The 17709-nt window shown below is 39.9% G+C and overlaps 1 protein-coding gene across 4 annotated transcripts in view; it reads left to right on the top strand.

Annotated features, from left to right (window-relative positions):
• LOC134564650 (protocadherin-11 X-linked-like) overlaps nucleotides 1–17709 on the top strand; it is a 438831-nt gene that overhangs the window by 295964 nt on the left and 125158 nt on the right. For 3 of the 4 annotated variants that reach the window (XM_063423638.1, XM_063423635.1, XM_063423634.1), the window contains one exon: nucleotides 17087–17357. In XM_063423638.1, the coding sequence (XP_063279708.1) occupies nucleotides 17087–17357 (271 nt within the window). The remainder of the gene's footprint in view (nucleotides 1–17086; nucleotides 17358–17709) is intronic. The other variant, XM_063423636.1, reaches the window with a different exon arrangement.

The following is a 17709-nucleotide window of genomic DNA, read 5'->3' as shown; positions in this document are numbered from 1 at the left end:
ATGGGTATAAACTGAGGTTATGTTGTGCCCTGCCCTCATGTCTAAATCTCTTTTTGTTTTTCCTCCACAAAAATAATTTAATTGCTCAGAGGTGAATATGTACACATGGTTTAGGCACAAGTAATTTTCTTATTCCTGCTACAGTCATCCCTAGTGTGCACTCACCTTCTTTCACACCCTTTCTGCTCTTGGGAAAATCCAGGGAATACTCTTGGCTTTGATGGAAAAACTTAAAAATACATCCAGGTGTAATCCAGATGTAAACAAAGGAACCTGGGGCTCCTGTGTGACCCAAGGGGGGGGCTCAGAGCCTTCCTGAATTTCCATTCTGCTGAACTTAAAAACAAATCAAACAAGCAAAGCAAAGAAACAGCCACCCACCACAAACCACCCTGGATGTCCAATGCTTTATTTTCCTGGATGGGAAAACCGTCATTGATTCTTTGACTCAAGTTTTGAGCTGGCTGAGATAACACAAATCATTCCACTTAAAGCTATAAGTTGCAAAAATTGAACTTTCTGCCTTTGGTGGGAGCATCTCAGTGGGAACCTTTTGTCAGATGTTAGCTTTCACCGAGGAGACATTGACAGGACAACTTTCCATTGCTGGAGTTAATTGTCTGCTCCTCTGTCACTTCCCCAAATTGATCTAGTTTTCAGCTTTTTCTGCAAACTCGCTCCCTTTGAGTACAGGTGGGAGCTTGTGCAGCACGTGGCAGGGGCTGTGCTGGATTTCTGAGCTTCAAAACAGACCCAGGAGGGAGAAAATCTACCTTAGACTGCCTTGGCAAGCAACAAGTGCCACAGATATTTCAGCTGGCATCTCTCAGTTCAGGGGCACTCCTTGAAGGAAGCCAAAGGAGGGACGTTAATGTTCATTGTCCCTGTGTGGGTGTCTCTGTCTTGTAGGATAGGAACAGCCTGGAGGTGATGATCAGCCGGCATTAACAGCAGAATTTGACCTTTTTGATTTTACTGTGTTATATTTAATCAGCTTAGCATTTTGCAAATTTCTCTTAAATATAAAAAGGGGGGAAAAGAATCTGTTTGTTTGTTTGCATTAATGTGCAAGATCTCTACCAACTGTAATGGAAAATATGTCCAAAATCACATTGGGTTTCAGTATTTTTTATCCAGTGAACCTATGAGAAAACCGAATTAGTTTGTTCTTTTTTATGGATATCATCAAGAGTCTTCTTAAAATAGTTTAGAAGTCAAACTGTCTAATGATATAATTATTTTGGATGAACAAAACAGTAAAAGTCTGAGGGCACAATGTTTTCTGTTGTCTGGGAATTAGCTTGATCTATTTTTGTTCCTATTTTGAACTTAATTATGATATCTCTAAATATTCCCAGAAGTTATCCCAGAACAAACAAATAAGCAAATTAAAAAGGAGTTTGATTGAAGTTTTCTTTTGGTTTTGTTTGTTTTGCTTTTTTTTGTTGTTGTTTAGTTTTGTTCAGTTTGCTCTCTTGGGAGGATTACTTTTGGTTCTTTAAAGGCTTTAAAATGGCTGAAGAACTTGGTTAATCCATGTGCTGCTTGTGGTGAGATGAAAAAGAACATGACATAATTGAAGAAGGGCTGGTGTGAGAGCTAATGTGGTTTTCAGGAGCCTGTTGAGAAAATCATCCCCGGCAGTGTGACTCCACAGCAGCTTCTTGCAAGCACTGGGAGGGGAATTAGTTCTTTGCCACCAGCCTGTTATCCACGAGGCACTGAGGACTCTTGGCCTGTTGCTATGGGAAGAGGAAGGGTTTATAGATGGTTTTGCAAGGGCTGGTGTAAGAGATTAGGCAGAATGTTTGGTTACCTGCGCAATAATTCAAACTAAACATACAATCTGCCGAGGTAAATTTGCTGTTCCCTCTTTCAGAGCTGCTATTTTTAATGCTTCAGTTGCTCATGAGGGAGTGTTTGTGTCTGGAGCTGTAGCAGAGTGTTCTCAGGGATGCAAGCTCGGACAAAATCAACCTTTCCGGACAGACGTGATGCCTTGTGGCTGATTTTGATTTGCATTGATTTGGCTGTGTTGTTGTTTGATTACCTCCAGGCTGGTGTTGGAAATGTGGGCCTTTCCGTTTGATCCCCCATTAGGCTCTTCCCTCCATGTCCTATTGATACTTGCCCCAGGCATCTCCCCTGGCCTCCCGCTGCATGCAGCTCCCTTCCTTCCTGCCTCTGCTGCTGCAGAAATTAACTGGAAAAAAATTGGTGTGGGCCTGAAGCTGGGCAGAGCCCTGCTGTTCTGGTTGTGTCTCTGAAATAAATGGCAATAAAACATTTCAGCATTCCTTTAATGTCACAAAGCTTCATGGAACTTCTGTGACAGCATTCATGAGGAAGCTCTAGAATGCTGCTGTATTGCAGGGCTTTGGTTAGAGAGTCTTCTGAAAAAGCTTTGGTCATTTTATGTTTATTGCTCTTGTTTTGATGTTTTGATACAAGTTGTGCTAAGGCTGAATTGCAAGACTGAGATAGGAAAGTTGCTGACTACTTCTCTACTAACGTTTTCTTTGTGAAAGGAAACTTAAAATTTTAAAGAGTCTTGCCTCTTTCTATGGTCTGGTTTTGCCACTGGCAGCTTGTTGGGAGTCAAACTGTAGCCCTGTTTCATGTATCTTCAAACTGGTCACTGTTACCACATTTTAGATTATGAATCTGGATTTTTGGGAGCTTTTGCCCAACAATTACTTGGAGGCAAGGCTGGGGGAAAGGTGTGGATTGAGTTTGCCATGTGCAGGTAATGCACCTGTCAGGATATGGTGGTTCTGCTTTGGAATATTTAAAAAGCCTGAGCATATTTAAGATTGACTTGCTGACAGGAGCACCCATGCTTCTAATGAAAGTCCTGAATTGTGTTGCAGAGCTGATAAGTTGTTGGACAGGACAGATTTCAGGCTCTCCCAAAGTTCAGACTGTTCTTGTGGAAGGAGGGGCTAGCTCTGGTGGGAGCACTGCTGTCAGCACAGCTGCAGAACAGGGAAAAAGACACATTTAAAGATAATTGTTATGGCTCAATCTTAAGCTTCATGAACCTGCAGAGCATTTCAGCAGGAACTTTGCTTGTCAAGGCATCCCTTCCTTAGCTATGGATTTCTCAGCTCTGATTTGAAGATTTCCATTAATGAAGTTGTCTGTTCCTCACAGATGGAATCAACTGCAGAACATATCTTCTGCAGTCACCAGGTTTTCAGTCTGGTTAGAGCAGATAAGATCATTATTGTTCTATCACTTAGCTCATAGAGCTGTAGTGTTAGATGATGTTGCTCATAGTGGTTTTTAATCCATCTGGCTCCACTGAAACAGACTCCATTACCCCTCAGTGGATACCTGTTGGTATTGGCCAAGTTACTCAGAAAACATTTTATTGAGTCACTTTCTTTTAGTGTCAATATGTTGTGATGTTAATATTAAGTGATGTTTTATGTGCTTGTATTCATGTGCATTATTTTTGCAAAATACACTTACATCATTCCCAGTTTGGGGCAATCTGGGATAGTTTATTGAAATGTAAATAATTTACTTTGATATATTTTGTGAGAGAATAGTTTTTTCTCTGGGGAAGCATGCTAGATGCAGAATGTGAGATGTGACTTGCCTAACAGAGTCCCTTCTGTCCAGAACTCTTGTTTTAATTTTTGGATTCTGTCAGTGACACAGTCTAACCTTCAGTCGTGAGAACCAAGAGGGCACAGCCATTTGTGCTTTGGTTTGTTGCTTTGCAAGCTATTTTAACTGTCTTTTCTAGTCTTTTCTTCTGAAATGGAATTCTTATTTCTAAAGCCCATTCAAGTAAAGAACGATGTACATGTGCAAAATACTATTACACTGTAGGCTGTTTTTCACATTTCTAACATTTGTTGTCAGTCTGGGGCGGTTGCTGTACATTTGTATCACTGGGAGAAGGAAATTTACTGAAATGCAAATCCCACAGGGTTAAAAATACCTAATGTCTACCTGGAAAGTGTGAGAGTACATCACTGATAAGGAACTTTGCACAACTATGCTGATAGGGTGGTGTGCTCGTGGAGTCGCAGGCAAATTATTGATTGGAGCTTTGGTAGCTGTTGTTTGTCTTCTCTTTCATCTGTGAGTCCTGGGGGAGTCAGCTGGGAATTAGGCTGTAGTCACTGTAGACTGTAGTGTATAAATCCACGCTTGTAGCCACCAAGAGTGGATTTATAGTCTTTAACTGTGGGGAAAAAAAATGAGGAACCTCTTTGGAGGCAGGGATGTAAACAAGGCAGACAGGGAATGTGTTGGCTGGGTTAGAGAGGGCCAGCACAAAGGCATGGAACACACGAGGAAATTATTTCCTCCCAACTATGGAAATTACAGCCACATCTGCATGATATCTTCCATCAGAAACTCTCAGCTTTAGCCATTATTTTTGTTATGAAACAAATGAACACATGCTGGTGCTGAATCCCAGAGGCAACTCCAGGGATGAAGGTGAGGGGGACCACATGATGCTCTGGATCCTCATTGTTTCACATGAGCACAGACTAAAATCTGTACTGGTTTGGACTGTGTTCACTTGAGATGTGACAGGACATTTCTCTAGCAAAGCCATCATTGTCTGTGTGTTGGGTATCTACAGCAACACAGCCCAAGTCTTTTGAACTTCTGGGAAGAGGCAGCTGGTGTGCTTCAGGATGCAGTTTCGCTTCTGGTTTCTCCAAGAACCGCTTTCAAGCCAAAGCAATGCTGCCAGCCTTCTTTCAAACAATGAGCCTACTTCAAGAGTTTAATATTACTCCATGGACTCACAGGCACTGGGTTTTCAGAGAGGGGGGTCGTTGTTTTTAATTAAAAAAAAAAAAAAAAAAAAAAAAAAAAAAAAAAAAAAAAAAAAAAAAAAAAAAAAGTTGTATGCTTTTTTTTTTCCTTTTCAAGGCACAAGAAAGAGATCAAAGTTCCTTTAGTTTATCTTCTGCACAAAGGTCTGAATTTGGAACTTCATGTCCTTGTGATTTTGATTTTCACCTTGCAAATACCATGCTTGTGTGTTTTCTTTGTTATGGATCTCAAGATGTCTAAATGTCAAAATTACAGTTTGCATTTCTGCAGCTGAATCAACTATAAGCAATTGTGCAGCCCTTCCTCCCCTTCCCAGTTCACCTCCAGCATTCCCTCACTCCTGAATAAAGAGATTTTAAACAAGCCTGGTCAATTAGCTGTAGCAGTAACTACTAATATTTTTGATTGTTCAACATCATATAAAACTGCCAGAAAACTGTAGAATTCACTCCATTAAAAGGAGCTGCTGAATTTCATGACGTGCCTTGATTTTTGACTCCTAGTGAAAACACATTTCAAACTGTCCAAATACAAGACAACACTAAGCATTTGCTTTTCTCCAGTTTTTTACCAAGAACCAATATGATTTTAAATGAAATAGGATTCATTGATTCAGGTGTAAAGAAGGGTCCTGAATGTGTTTAATTAGGCAACAAGAAAGAGCACAAAATGAGCAAATCTGAATCTGTAGATGTCTGGAGATCCTACTGAGATATAATTGAAGTAGAGGAGCTTGTTGCTTCTGATAGTTTAAGTGCTTTGCACACCCACTGCACGCTCTGAGCACAATAAAATGTTCTATCACACATTCCCTTCATCATACCCAGCGTAAGATGCATACTCCTGCAATAATAGCAGGGATAATTAATTCTGGCTTAAGTATTTGGGAAATTATTGAGTGCTGCAATTACAGGCTTTCCAAATGACAATCTTTAGAAGCAAGAAACTACGCTCTACATTCCCCCCCAGATCTGAGTCACTGGGAAACTTCTCTTCAGCACCAGAAGGGAAAAGTCCCTGCAGGAGTGAATCTTAATGTAGTATTAATTGGGTAACGGAAGAACACAGCTCCGAAACACAGAGGGTGCATTTAGAACAGGACAAATAATCTGAAATACAAGTTTGATGAATCCCCTTCATCTCTGTTCTGTGGCTGCTGCAGCACTTTTGTTTATATTGATCTGAATGGCGTGGAAATTTTCTTTCATCTGTCATTTACATTCATTTTACCTCTTGCAATTGCCTCTGCCAGCTTTACATGCTTGTTTTCTGATGAATCTATTAATAAGATTTCCAGTACATCAAAACAACTTCTATTGGGCAAAGGTAGAATATAATACACTTGAGGTGTAGGAGGGTTCCTAGCTATAATTTTACCTACTAAAAGTTATTAATTAGTTTTGTGAAGTAAAGAAAATAATTGGAAAGCATAATGCTAATTGCATGCTATGGATTTTCCTCTATTGCTTACTTGTTTAGCAAGTGACTTGCAGAATGGAATATTTGCACCATAGCTTTTTTTCTGGTTGCAATATGCCTTCTGAATTGACAAAAATAGGCCCAAAGGTCAAATTAATTAAAAACAGCAGGAGAAAGAACACAACTAATGCTGCAAATTTGTATATACATGTTCATGCCTGGAAAATGTACATTTTGTGAGGTGCATTTTGTTGTGTGCAAAGCCCAGATGCTGTATGCCAATGAAAATAAGAAAGCACCAGGAAATATCTTAAAGGTAGAATTAAACTGAACTCTTTACTCAGGAAAATTTGTGCATGACGATGATTTCAGGGTGAGCAGCCAGGGCACTCAGCGTGGGTTTTGGACAGTGTATGATGCAGGAATGCAAGTCTATGGCTGTGTGAAGAAGGTGCCCATGCCCACGGTGTCCCCCTGTTACCCCCATGACTTATGCCAGCTTTGGCCATGCAAATGTTATTGCCTTTCCCCACAAACACTTTTCCTACTGCTTTATTCCAAAACCCTCCTGGTTCTCAAGTATCTGCAGCAATTTTCCCTGCCTTGCATTTGCTCCTCCATGGCTGCATGTGACTACTTCCTTACAAGGGACTTCTGCCTTTCTGGGTCAAGCAGAGCAAGCAGTTGTCTTTCCTGATCCCAACCTTGGTGTTGGCCGTACAAAAGTCCTTCAGATTCATAGGTCTCAAGTTTAGTGTGGTTTGGACGGAGAACAATATTTCCCTCTGATTTAACTGAGCTGTACATGAAGTTTGAATAATCCTAAAGTAATGATTGCAGAGGTGTCAATCTTGTATGAGGAGGTGGAGGTAGCTCTGGGTGCACTCAGGGGGCTGCAGGAGCAGCGCTGTGTGTGCTCTTGGCCTTCCCTTCCCAGCCCCTCAGTTTTCTCAGATCTTTGGGGCAGTCCACCATCTTTCCAAAAATTCAGGGACTCAGACTGAGGATTATGCTACTTTTGAGTACACAATAGTGCAGTTTTGGGGTTTATGAAGTAAATGGCTTGAGACCAAGTTGTTTTTAAGCAAACCACTAGTCTGGCAAGTGCTGTGACAGAGGCTCTGGCTGTCTTGGCTGTGGAGACAGCAGCACTGTGAGGAGGAGCTGCCCTCCTGTCTGTCAGAGATGCTTAATCCTCGCTTTTGATGACTTCTCTACTATTTCCTCTTGGTGCTTTGTGTCTTTTTGCATTAGCACCTTTCTCTTGACTACTGGAGTTAGTTACCAAGTGGACAGCCGCCCTTCTGTCTGGGTTTCTGGTTCCTGTGCATGGCTGAAGCTCACACCTTTCCCCTTCCCTTGTTTGCCAAGGGAGCTGCCTAGGTCCCAGGGCTGTGCTTTGCAAAGCCAGGTCCTGATGACAGAGACCAGTTGCAGAACTGACCTTGCCTCAGAGCTGAGCTCACAGTGTGGGCGAGTCCCACATGTGGGTGGTGACGTGGGACAAGGGCAGCTGTCCCCTGCTCAGCTGGGAATGGCAGCTCTGGGCTGGCTGTGAGCAGAAAAAAACCTTCCCCAGCCTTCAGCTGGATCCTCTCCATTTCCCTCACCCAGAACTGCATCATTCCTTTCTGCAAACTAACGTGTGCTGCATTTCCTCAGCAATTTGTACTGTTGTGTTTCGCTCCAAGAGGAAAGATGAGTGAGCAGTCTTAATGCTGTTAAAAGAATGGCTGCACTGAATATGGAAATAAGCTGGGAGGATTTAAGGAACAAGGGAAGGCTAATGGCTTTATATTTTGCTTTACTGAAATTACACAAGTGGTGAATTCTGAAAGACAGTTATATATTCTGATTATCTGAAAGGGCAATTGCAGAGCCATGGCTCTGGAGGAGCGAGGGATGATATCAGTGATACAATGCAGCACTTCAATTTGCAAAATTCTTCCCATTTGCAAATAGATGTTTCAGACATCCATTTAAGAATGCATTATTAGCATGTAGTTAGACTCTAGTAAGTTTGAATATTTCATGTATTCTACTGTAAATAACAGCTAAATCTTATTCATTATCACCCTGATAATATAAGCTGTGAAAATAGTGATGCAAATGGGAGATTTCTGACTTTAATCAAATAAAACATGATTCTCTTTCTTAAAATAACTTAAAGAGAAAAATAGGTCTTTCAGATATTTAAAACGAAACTGAAGTATTGTTCACCATAGCATTTATCACCTAGAGTCTTTCCTATTCCTTTCCTTTCCTGTAAGAGAAGATAGAAAGAAAGCAAAGTATACAAGTGAGAAATTCCTTTATTTGGAATGTCTTCTCTTATTGAAAGCAAAACTTTTACCTTACAATTTGAAAGGCAATTTCAGGACAAAACTTTGGTGAAAGTTTCCTTGATCCAGAGAAATTTTCCTGGACCACTGGAGTCCACTGGAGGGTGTGCTGCTGATAAAAGTGTCCATCTTGGGATTCAGGAATTTACTTTGTGCAGGTCAAATACCACATGAACTGCATCACTGTTTTCAAACTTTGGCCTAGACCTTTATTTTATACATGCCAGCAGGTTTTCTTGGGAAACTCTTGCTTCTTCCTTAACCAGTTCACCTCAAGGTGGAGTAGGTATTGCTGCCTTGAGAATGTACTCAGAGAGGTGACCTTGGTGGCTAGGACACTGTAAATTTAAAATTAAGAATGGATAATCAAGGTGGTTAAAAGATATTTTCTCAAGGATAGCTGATGCAAGGATAAATCTCTGATACAACGAACAGAAAATAGAATACTTTCATTGCTCTTTAAGAAAGTCTTCAGTTTTCTCAAAGTCCATTTCAGGCAAGGGAAAACTTTTTGTCTATTCTTTCTCTTCTCCAGAAAGAGCAAGATGCTTTTTTGACAGCTGCATGAAATACATTCATTTTTCCCTTGTATTTTATCTATCATCAATTCCCATTCTAACTAATCAACACTTAATATAAAACATTATCGATTTCCTGCTAAAACAAATAAAATGCTGTTATAATAAAGGTGTGCTGTCATAACAAATGGAGTGAGATAGTGACATGCCAAAGAGCTGCCTTGCTATTCATTTTAAAAGACTGCTTTAGATTTTTTTTTGTTTTCTTTTGTTTTTAATTTTTTTAAAACCATAATAAAATGAGTTCAATTCAACAGCTACAAGAGTGCCAATCAAACATAAAATTACTGCTTGTCTGTATTACACATGAACTGCTTTATCATGATCCACACTGGGAGGAAAGATTTTATTTTATAGAATGAAATGCAACTGAAGTGTTGCACCTCTACTTGAAATTGAGCAATGTTCATTCCTTGCACAAATCTTATTTTGCTTCTGACTTCGGCACACTTGCAACCCAAAGAACCCAAATTAGACAGAAGCCCCTTTTTTGGGAAGCACTAATAAGAACAGCTCCATTTCCTGATTCAAAATGATGGAAGCACGTTTCCAAGGCACTTCAAGTGAGCACCTGCAGAGGCTTGTGGGGTTACACACACACCAGCGTTTTTTCAGAAAGATTTGACCTTTACAGGAAAAGCTGAACAGAAAAAAATGTTGCAAAGGGAAATAAAAGCAGGTTCTTGAGGTTTCTTCCAGGTCTCTATAGCCCTAATGACCTCCTCAGGGTTGCTTTTAAGGTTTAGCCTTGACTATGATACAAAAGTACCTCACTGGATGTCTATGAGCAATTCACTGGAACATTTATTATTCCAGGAATCCATGAATTCCATTGCTCATGAAGAAACATGAAATCTATTTATCTGAGCCACAACTGAAATGTATAAGTTAGCGTAATCAAATTAGAGCTAGAGTCCCATGTACATTCATGAAATATTCAATATTTCAATTATTAGCACAAAGAATTCACAATTGTAATAACACCAAATCAATATTTCTGCTGAAAAAGATTCATGTTGCTGGGCCAACAGTCAGAAGTGATGCCAAATATTGCTGAAATGGTTCTGTGTTATTGTTTATTATGATGTTCTTTTAACTATAAAATGGCTTTGCCTATCAGATATCAAGCATTCAAGATGTCAACATCAAAGATGATGGAAATTGAAGAATGTATTAAAGAAAAAAATCAGAATTGAGATTTTCCTCTTTTTTAAACTTAGCAACAGCACAGCCATAGTGTAACTTTCATGTGTAATTTTTATTTAATCACATGTCAAATTGAAGGCTTAGATGAATTAAACTTTAAAAAGCATGCTTTCAGCTATCATTTTGACATCTAGCATACAATAACTGCCTTTCAAAAGCTAAATAAAATGTTTGACATGCTTTAAATGTTATTTCCAGTTTTATTTGCTTTTATTTCACTTCTTTGTTGTTATTTCAAGAAGCCCAGAAAATACAATTTAATTGCTAGATGTGGCTCGGGAAAGTCTTCTGAGAGATGCTCTGGTACAACGAGGATTAGCGTCTGGAAATAAATACCCTTTGAAGTTGTTAATCAGAAATTTGTGGCGTTCCAGGTTTATAATGCGTTTGTTCAGCAATGACTGGGGGAATGAGTTTGTTCCATGACCTCAGTGGTGAGAGAGGAAGATGGGAGTGTTGGCGTAGCCCCCGGTTACTTCAGAAAAAAATGGAAAATTTGCTTCTCAAAGCAAGCAGTGTTGGTTACAAACCCCTTCCTTTTGCTGCCTGCATGGGAAGGCTTCCACAGAACTCTCTTGCAATGGCCAAGAGCTGGAATATCTGACATTTCCCTTATCAGCTCGCTGCAGTTTTACCTGCCTGCAAGAGGAGCCTGCAGGGACCTGTACATGTGATTCCTAAAAGGCACCCTCAGTAAGTGAGTGCTGGAGGTACAAGATAGTCCTGCAAGATTATTTCTCATCACTTGAGCAAATTCTTTGTGTGAGTGAATCCAGCTATAAGATCTGACAATTTAAAGTTATTTCCATTTGAGCAGGTGTAGGGGCACCATCTGTTCTGCTGGTTTTCTGTGGTGGTAGTAATTCTTTCATTGAAAATGTACAAATCTGTCTAAGATAATCACCCAGCTTGAATTTCTATTTGTCTGGGCAGCCAACCCAGCCTTTATTTGCCCTTTTGAAATTAATAGGTTATGCTTTCTGCATCTAAATAAATTAACAAAGTGGGAGGAGTTATTTAAATCAATAAAAATGAAAGGCTAAAACTATTTACTTCTCTTATACTACTGTGGAACAGTTAGACTTTTAATCACAGTGAGAAAAAGCAAAAGTATTTATCAAATTGTCCTCTTCTCCAGAAGGTATCCGGATGCTGTATTTTCCCTTAGTAATTAGTGAGGATATGTATGATGATGTAAGATACCAGTTATTAATGTTAATGAGATTAAATTATTAGGACTAGCAAAATTTTATAAGAATGTCAAAAGGATTCTATTGGATTTCTTTTGGAAGTTTGAAAGACCTGAAAATGCAAAGTCTTGCCAATATTTCAAAGGGTAGATATGGTAAATTGGAAAAACATCAGGTCTATTTGATTTGACAAACAAATAGACAATCATGAGCTGCAAGGAAAACAACCAATAAATTTGGGGCAGTGGCTGGAATATCTGAACTTGTTCAATGAAAAGAAACTTTTTCACCAAGTTTCATCTTTATGAGATGATAATTTGGGTTATTAGTATTGGTAGTAGCTGGGGGTGGTGCTTTTTTATGTGATATAGGGAAAAACTGATCTTAATGCTCATTGGGCTTGGACTTCTGAAATCAGCGGAGTATTGTCACTTTGCATGATACCTCTCTCCTTCTTCCAGAAGACGAGCCCTTCATTTTTCTTTTTGAAAAAAATCCAACCAAACAAAAACCCCACATCCCAAACCCAAAAACCAAGCCCAGTCCTATAAAAGGTCACTGCAGGGTCCATTAAATAAATCATAAAAAGGTCACTGCTAAATTAGAAAAGGTGAGTGCAAGAGTAATGTGTTGTTAATGAAGTGTTTCTATTTATGTGTGATAATGGTGACCAAAAGTGTTTGGCATCTTTGTAGATATTCCAAGAGAAATACAAATCCCTGCTAACAAAAATAGAGAAGTTTAATTTGAGTGAAAAATTATGATGATCTGTATTACATATTTTGCCTATGACAAAGCCATCAAAATAATGTAATAAGATCTTAGCTTTAATGTGCCAGATTGCAAAACTTATGGGAAATACGTAATGATAAAAGAGTTGAGAAAAACTCTTTGAGCTGTGCTAGTTGTGCTCGACACTACTCTGTATGGGGAAAGGAAAAATGAAAATACTGGCTTGTCTCTGTTGAGTTTCAGCGCAAAGACATATTTCCCAGTGGGTTTATTGTTGTATTCTCTCAGGCTGTTTGTTTTAATGTTATTCTGAGAATTTTGCACTGATAGTTGCTGGGTCCTCTTTGTCTCAATGAAAGCCCGTGGAACAAAAAATTACTGTTTTGGAACAAAAGGTGATAGTTGAGGATAAAAAGACTGGAGCTGGAAATTGTAGTTTGATTAGGGATCTTCTTTACAGCTTATACTTGAAAACATAGTTATTTTCTTGTTATTTAAGGTATTTCATATCCTCCTTACATTTGAAGTAAACAAGTGATTGAGAAAATTAAAAATTTATTTGACCACTCCTTTGTTTACTGGCTGCTATTAATGGAGAGAGATGTTGAAGTAGTTCTGTTCTTTTGTGCTGTCTCACAGCATCTCCTAAATAAGATCTGTTTTAAATCAGAATTATCATCTAAATAATATAATTAATTCAGCATAAATTAAAAAGTAATGTTTTTTCTTTATGATCTCTTTTTAAATGGATATTAATTTGCTTCAATGAATGAAGATAATAAGGTTAATAGTTTAATGTTCCTCAGTTGATATCTGCTGCTTTTCCTATTACCTTTTTTTTCCTTTTTGATTATAAATTGGCTAACCCCTGGTGTATAATACCAGAAATCATCCCTTCAGTGTATCCAAAGCTATTTACTTAGACTCATCTTTTATTATTCCCACTGCCACAGTCTAATTATTGTAGTGAAAGATTGAACACAGAATAGTTTGGGGCTTTGATCAGTCTTCATATAAATTTCAATAATGAGAGTAAAAGGTTTGCGGTTTTCTGAGATAATTTGATCCCTCCAGACACACTCAGTTTTTACCAAAGGCAGTGAAAGCCATATGAGACCTCTGACAGCATTTGTGTCTGGTCTGTGACATCTCTGCAAGCAAAATTCTTTTCTCATACCAATAAAGAGTAATTTAATGTTTTTAAATGTGGTAGAGAAACTATAGACTGCTACATGTTTTTTTCCTTAAATTTTCACTTCATTGTCCCCTATCAGTTTAATTGTCTGTATTACAAGTTCCTACATCAGAATCCTCTAAGAATACATAATAGGTTTGCTTGCATTTCTCTCTTTTTGAAAAAGTATACCAACTGTCATTCAGATAAATAAAACAAACCATAATCCTTGTTATTCTATTACTATCGGTGCTAGCTCCCTTCAGAGATAAATAGAAAAGCAGCTGGAGACTGAGGATATTTGGTAATCTTATAAATTGAAATTTAAATGCCTCAAGGAGGAAATTTCCAAAATAATTGTGACAGAAGATAAGTCCCGGCTTTTGGAAAAATTTTATTAGAATTACTTGTTCCAGATCGTTGTCTGATGCCTGCATGAATTAAGAAAATGGCAGCACTACCATGTAGAGGAATAGCTGAGCTTCTTTCATCTTGATACATTTTTCTGAAAGTGCTCTGTCATCAGCATTATCAGGTGTGACACACCCAGGGACACAATCAAATTTAAAATCAACTGCCTTTAGCTGATGCCAGTTGATTTAAAATCATACGGGTGGCTAACAGCATCTCAATTTATGCAACTAAATATTTACAATTTTTAGCTGAATGTGAGGGTTAATTAGTAACATTTTTAATTTTGCTTGGGGTATGGGATTTGGTTTTTTTCACTGGGCTAGGCAATTAAAAAAGAGTTGGTGACTTTCTGGTCTCTTCTACTGTCAGCTGGTTCAAAACTTCTGCTGTATTTTGACAATGAACCTTGAAAATAAATATTCCTTTGTTTGCACTTTTGTTCCCAGATGCACAAAGTAGTAACCAGTTGTACATAGTAATAACCACTGAGTACCCAGTGATTTTCAAAAGCTAGTATGGGTGTCTAATGCTAAAACTTGAGCTAAAAATGTTTTAAGAATACTTAAAATTCACTGGTAGCTTGGAGAGGAGAGGATATAACACAACACAAAGGCAGTGCAAATCTCACAAAATACAGCCTTTACAAACAGCTCATGCAATGGAGGTGGATTTTTTTTTTCTTACTGTGAATACCAAACTCATTTCAGATGAAAGAAATAGCATATTCCCTTTCCACATGTCGTAGCTGTACATCTGTGCAAGCTGGGTGCAGTTTTGAATGCAGGAAGTAAATGAGAAACATTGCAGAATGTTTTCACTGGATCAACTCGACAAAGCTTCAGTTATTTGGGCTTGGAGGAAAGAATTGATGGACAGTGCTGGTGTGGATAGGGCCCTGAGAGGCAGCTGACAGTGAAGTGGAATAGGGTAAATCGTATCTGTGATTTCTGTGGATCCATCTGGCTTTTTGGGCTGTGCAGAAACACTCCATGCATTTTCACCCAGCTGTGGTGGGAAAAGGCAGCAGGAGGAGCAGGACCACTGTCCCAGCCAGGCTTGCAGAGAGCCCTGGGGCAGCTGCCGGCAGCAAACTGTGGAGTTCAATGACCAATTCTTCTGGTGACCTCAAAAGTGCAATGGGGGAATTTGGGGGTGCTGGCTGTGAACCTTTCACCAGCTGAACCTCTTCCCAGTGGGCTGTCAGGCTGTCCAGCAGTCACAGAGGGGTTGTCTTCTCCCATTTCCACCCCATGGAATGGGAAGCCATTCTGTGCTCAGCTCTTCAGAGCCCAATTGTTCCAATACTTCTCAAAGACCTGCCAAATGAGGGACAATCTAAAATCTGAAAATTTGATAAACAAGAAAGCAGGACTGGAAGGCAAAGTGTACTTGAAAACAGATGAAATCATCTGGAAAAAGAAAATGGCAGGAACAATGAATGCAAAAAGTCCCTCTTAGGCTGCAGCAGTCGATGGCAATAACCAAAAAGGGAACAATGAGGAAAAGATCAATAAAAAGGACTTGAGCATTATGGTGTTGGCAACGACACAAGTGTGTTGTGCTGCCATGGCAAAGGAGCCTGCAGGAGATGTGAAATGATCCTGCTCAGTGCTGTCAGGACCTTGGCTGGAGCTGGGTGCAGGGTTTTGGGCAGAGCGTGGAGCAGTGAGCGAGCTCCTGCACAGGGGAACTGGCAGTGAGAGCAGGAGCAGCCAACAGATTCAAATAATAAGGTCTGTTTATTCTGAAGCAGAATAAAGTGCCAAATGCCAGAAAGATGGGTGGGAATAAGCAGACGATGATGGATGAGGCTGAAGAAGTGATTTATTTTGTAACAAGAAGAAGGCAGGTTCAACATTAGAAGAGAAGTTCTCCATTAAATGTGGTGAGGCACTAATACAGGTTTTCTGGGAAAGCCCTGAGTGTCTCACTGGTAGCTGCTAAGAATCTCTGGCTCTCACTTCTGTCAGGAATTGCACAGGTGAGGCTGGTGCTACCATGTTCTCGGCTACACACGCTGCAGAGCTGTGTCTGTCAGGTGTCTGTGGGCATGTGTAATAATGTCACTGTCACAAAAAGAAGCTTGCAGAAGTGGAGGAATTGAACTTAGCAAAAACTCAAAAATAATTGAATGTTTCCAACACTGTCACCCTATAGGAAGTAAATATCTAGGGACCTCTGACAACATCTGCTCTTTTATAAACACTATATACATTTTTTACACAATTGCATCAAAAGTCTGGTCTTCAGCTTTGCTAATCCCAGCAGTTTGGCATCTAGAAAGTTGTGTGTTGCCTTTTCAATGCAATTTTCAGTAACAATAACATAAGAATATTTTAAACTGCTTGTTTTTTGGGTTTTTTTCAATCTTCATGTTTCAAGTTGCCAAAACATGGATATCAGACACAGTGAGAGGGAGAGCCTCTTGTCGTTTGTTCACGTTTTCTTTTAATACTTGGAGAGATTTACATTTCAATTATTCAGTTCCTAAATCATGCAGAGTCACTTAGGTAATGAAAACTCTGTCCTGTGCCTGGTGCATCGGGTTCTTTGTTTCTTCTGGCCCTTCTTTCCATGTCTGCTTTCCATCCTCAGCTCCCTGACTCCCAGCTTCCAGCCTTTTACAGTTAAGGTACAGGTCTGTGGTATAGTGAAAATCAAAGGAGTTGTAATGAAATGTCTGAAGGAGACCAGGGGAACCTACTTTTCATTCATTAGCTTTATGCCTGTGCAAAATCTATTAAAATTGTTTTCAGTACATAAGACTTGTTTGTTGTTTGTTCTTTCCCTGCCTTAGAAGAATCCAACAGCATTATAAATGTGTCACATTTTTTAGGCCCAGAAGTGTGGAACAGCTTTTAATGGGAAAGAAAATGTTTTTTGAAAACTAGGAAACTCAGCAGTGAAATAAATTGAGCCTCAAAAAGTGATTGAAATCTCCAAGTCAATATACAAAAGGTAACCAAAGACTTGTGAAGTCTGACAGAACCTCTTTAGTTTGAGGTGTCTTTCATTTTGCATCAGGGCTTACATTCTTAAAAAAACAGCAGCGAGCAGTGCTGTCAGGTGCAGCAGGTTTGAAGGCAGCTCATGAAAGCCTGAAATTTTGCACAACTCCGGGCAAGGCGTCCTCAGCAGATAACCGAAATAACGCATTTCCTAAATTGGCCGCATTAAGCAATTACCGTGGTGGAAAACCATGTCGTCTCTGTTCCTTCCTTGTAGCCCCAGCGCCGCGTCACGTTCCACCTGCCAGATGGCTCCCAGGAAAGCTGCAGTGACAGCGGGCTCGGGGACCACGAGCCCACCAGCGGGGCCAGCGCGTCCCACCCGCTGCCCCTGGGCTTCCCCCAGGAAGAGTTCTACGAGCAGGCGTCCCCCAACAGCCGCACGGAGGGAGACGGCAACTCCGACCCCGAGTCCAGTAAGTGCAGAGCTCTGCTCGTCTCGCTCAGTCTTTGCAGTCAGCCAGTCACTGGGATTTCTGTTCCTACAGGTAATTGTTGAAAGCGAGCGTCGGTTTTAGCACTGCGGAAGGAGCGCTCTGTCTCTAAAAATGGGAGGCCTGGCTGCTGGAAATGAAACACTTGGAGCTGTTAAGGGTTTATGGATGAGCTGGTGTTTTTATGGAGCTGGTGTGCTGTGCACAGAGGAGCTTTCTGAGAAGGTTAATGCTGTTGCCCTAATGGTCATAAACACTGTGCTGAGGGAATTGGCATTTTTTAACATTTCCCTCTCCAACACTGCTGTGTGCTGTAGTTTAACAGGGAACATGTGGGTGATGAGCAGCTCTGTGAAAAGACTGTAGTCTCCAGAAATAAGGGATTCTTGATTTGTCCTTTGAAAGT

This window comes from Prinia subflava, chromosome Z (genome assembly GCF_021018805.1).
Source record: "Prinia subflava isolate CZ2003 ecotype Zambia chromosome Z, Cam_Psub_1.2, whole genome shotgun sequence".
Classification (NCBI taxonomy): Eukaryota; Metazoa; Chordata; class Aves; order Passeriformes; family Cisticolidae; genus Prinia; species Prinia subflava.
Note: the sequence above shows the minus strand (reverse complement) of the source record. Positions and strands in the feature narration are given on the sequence as shown.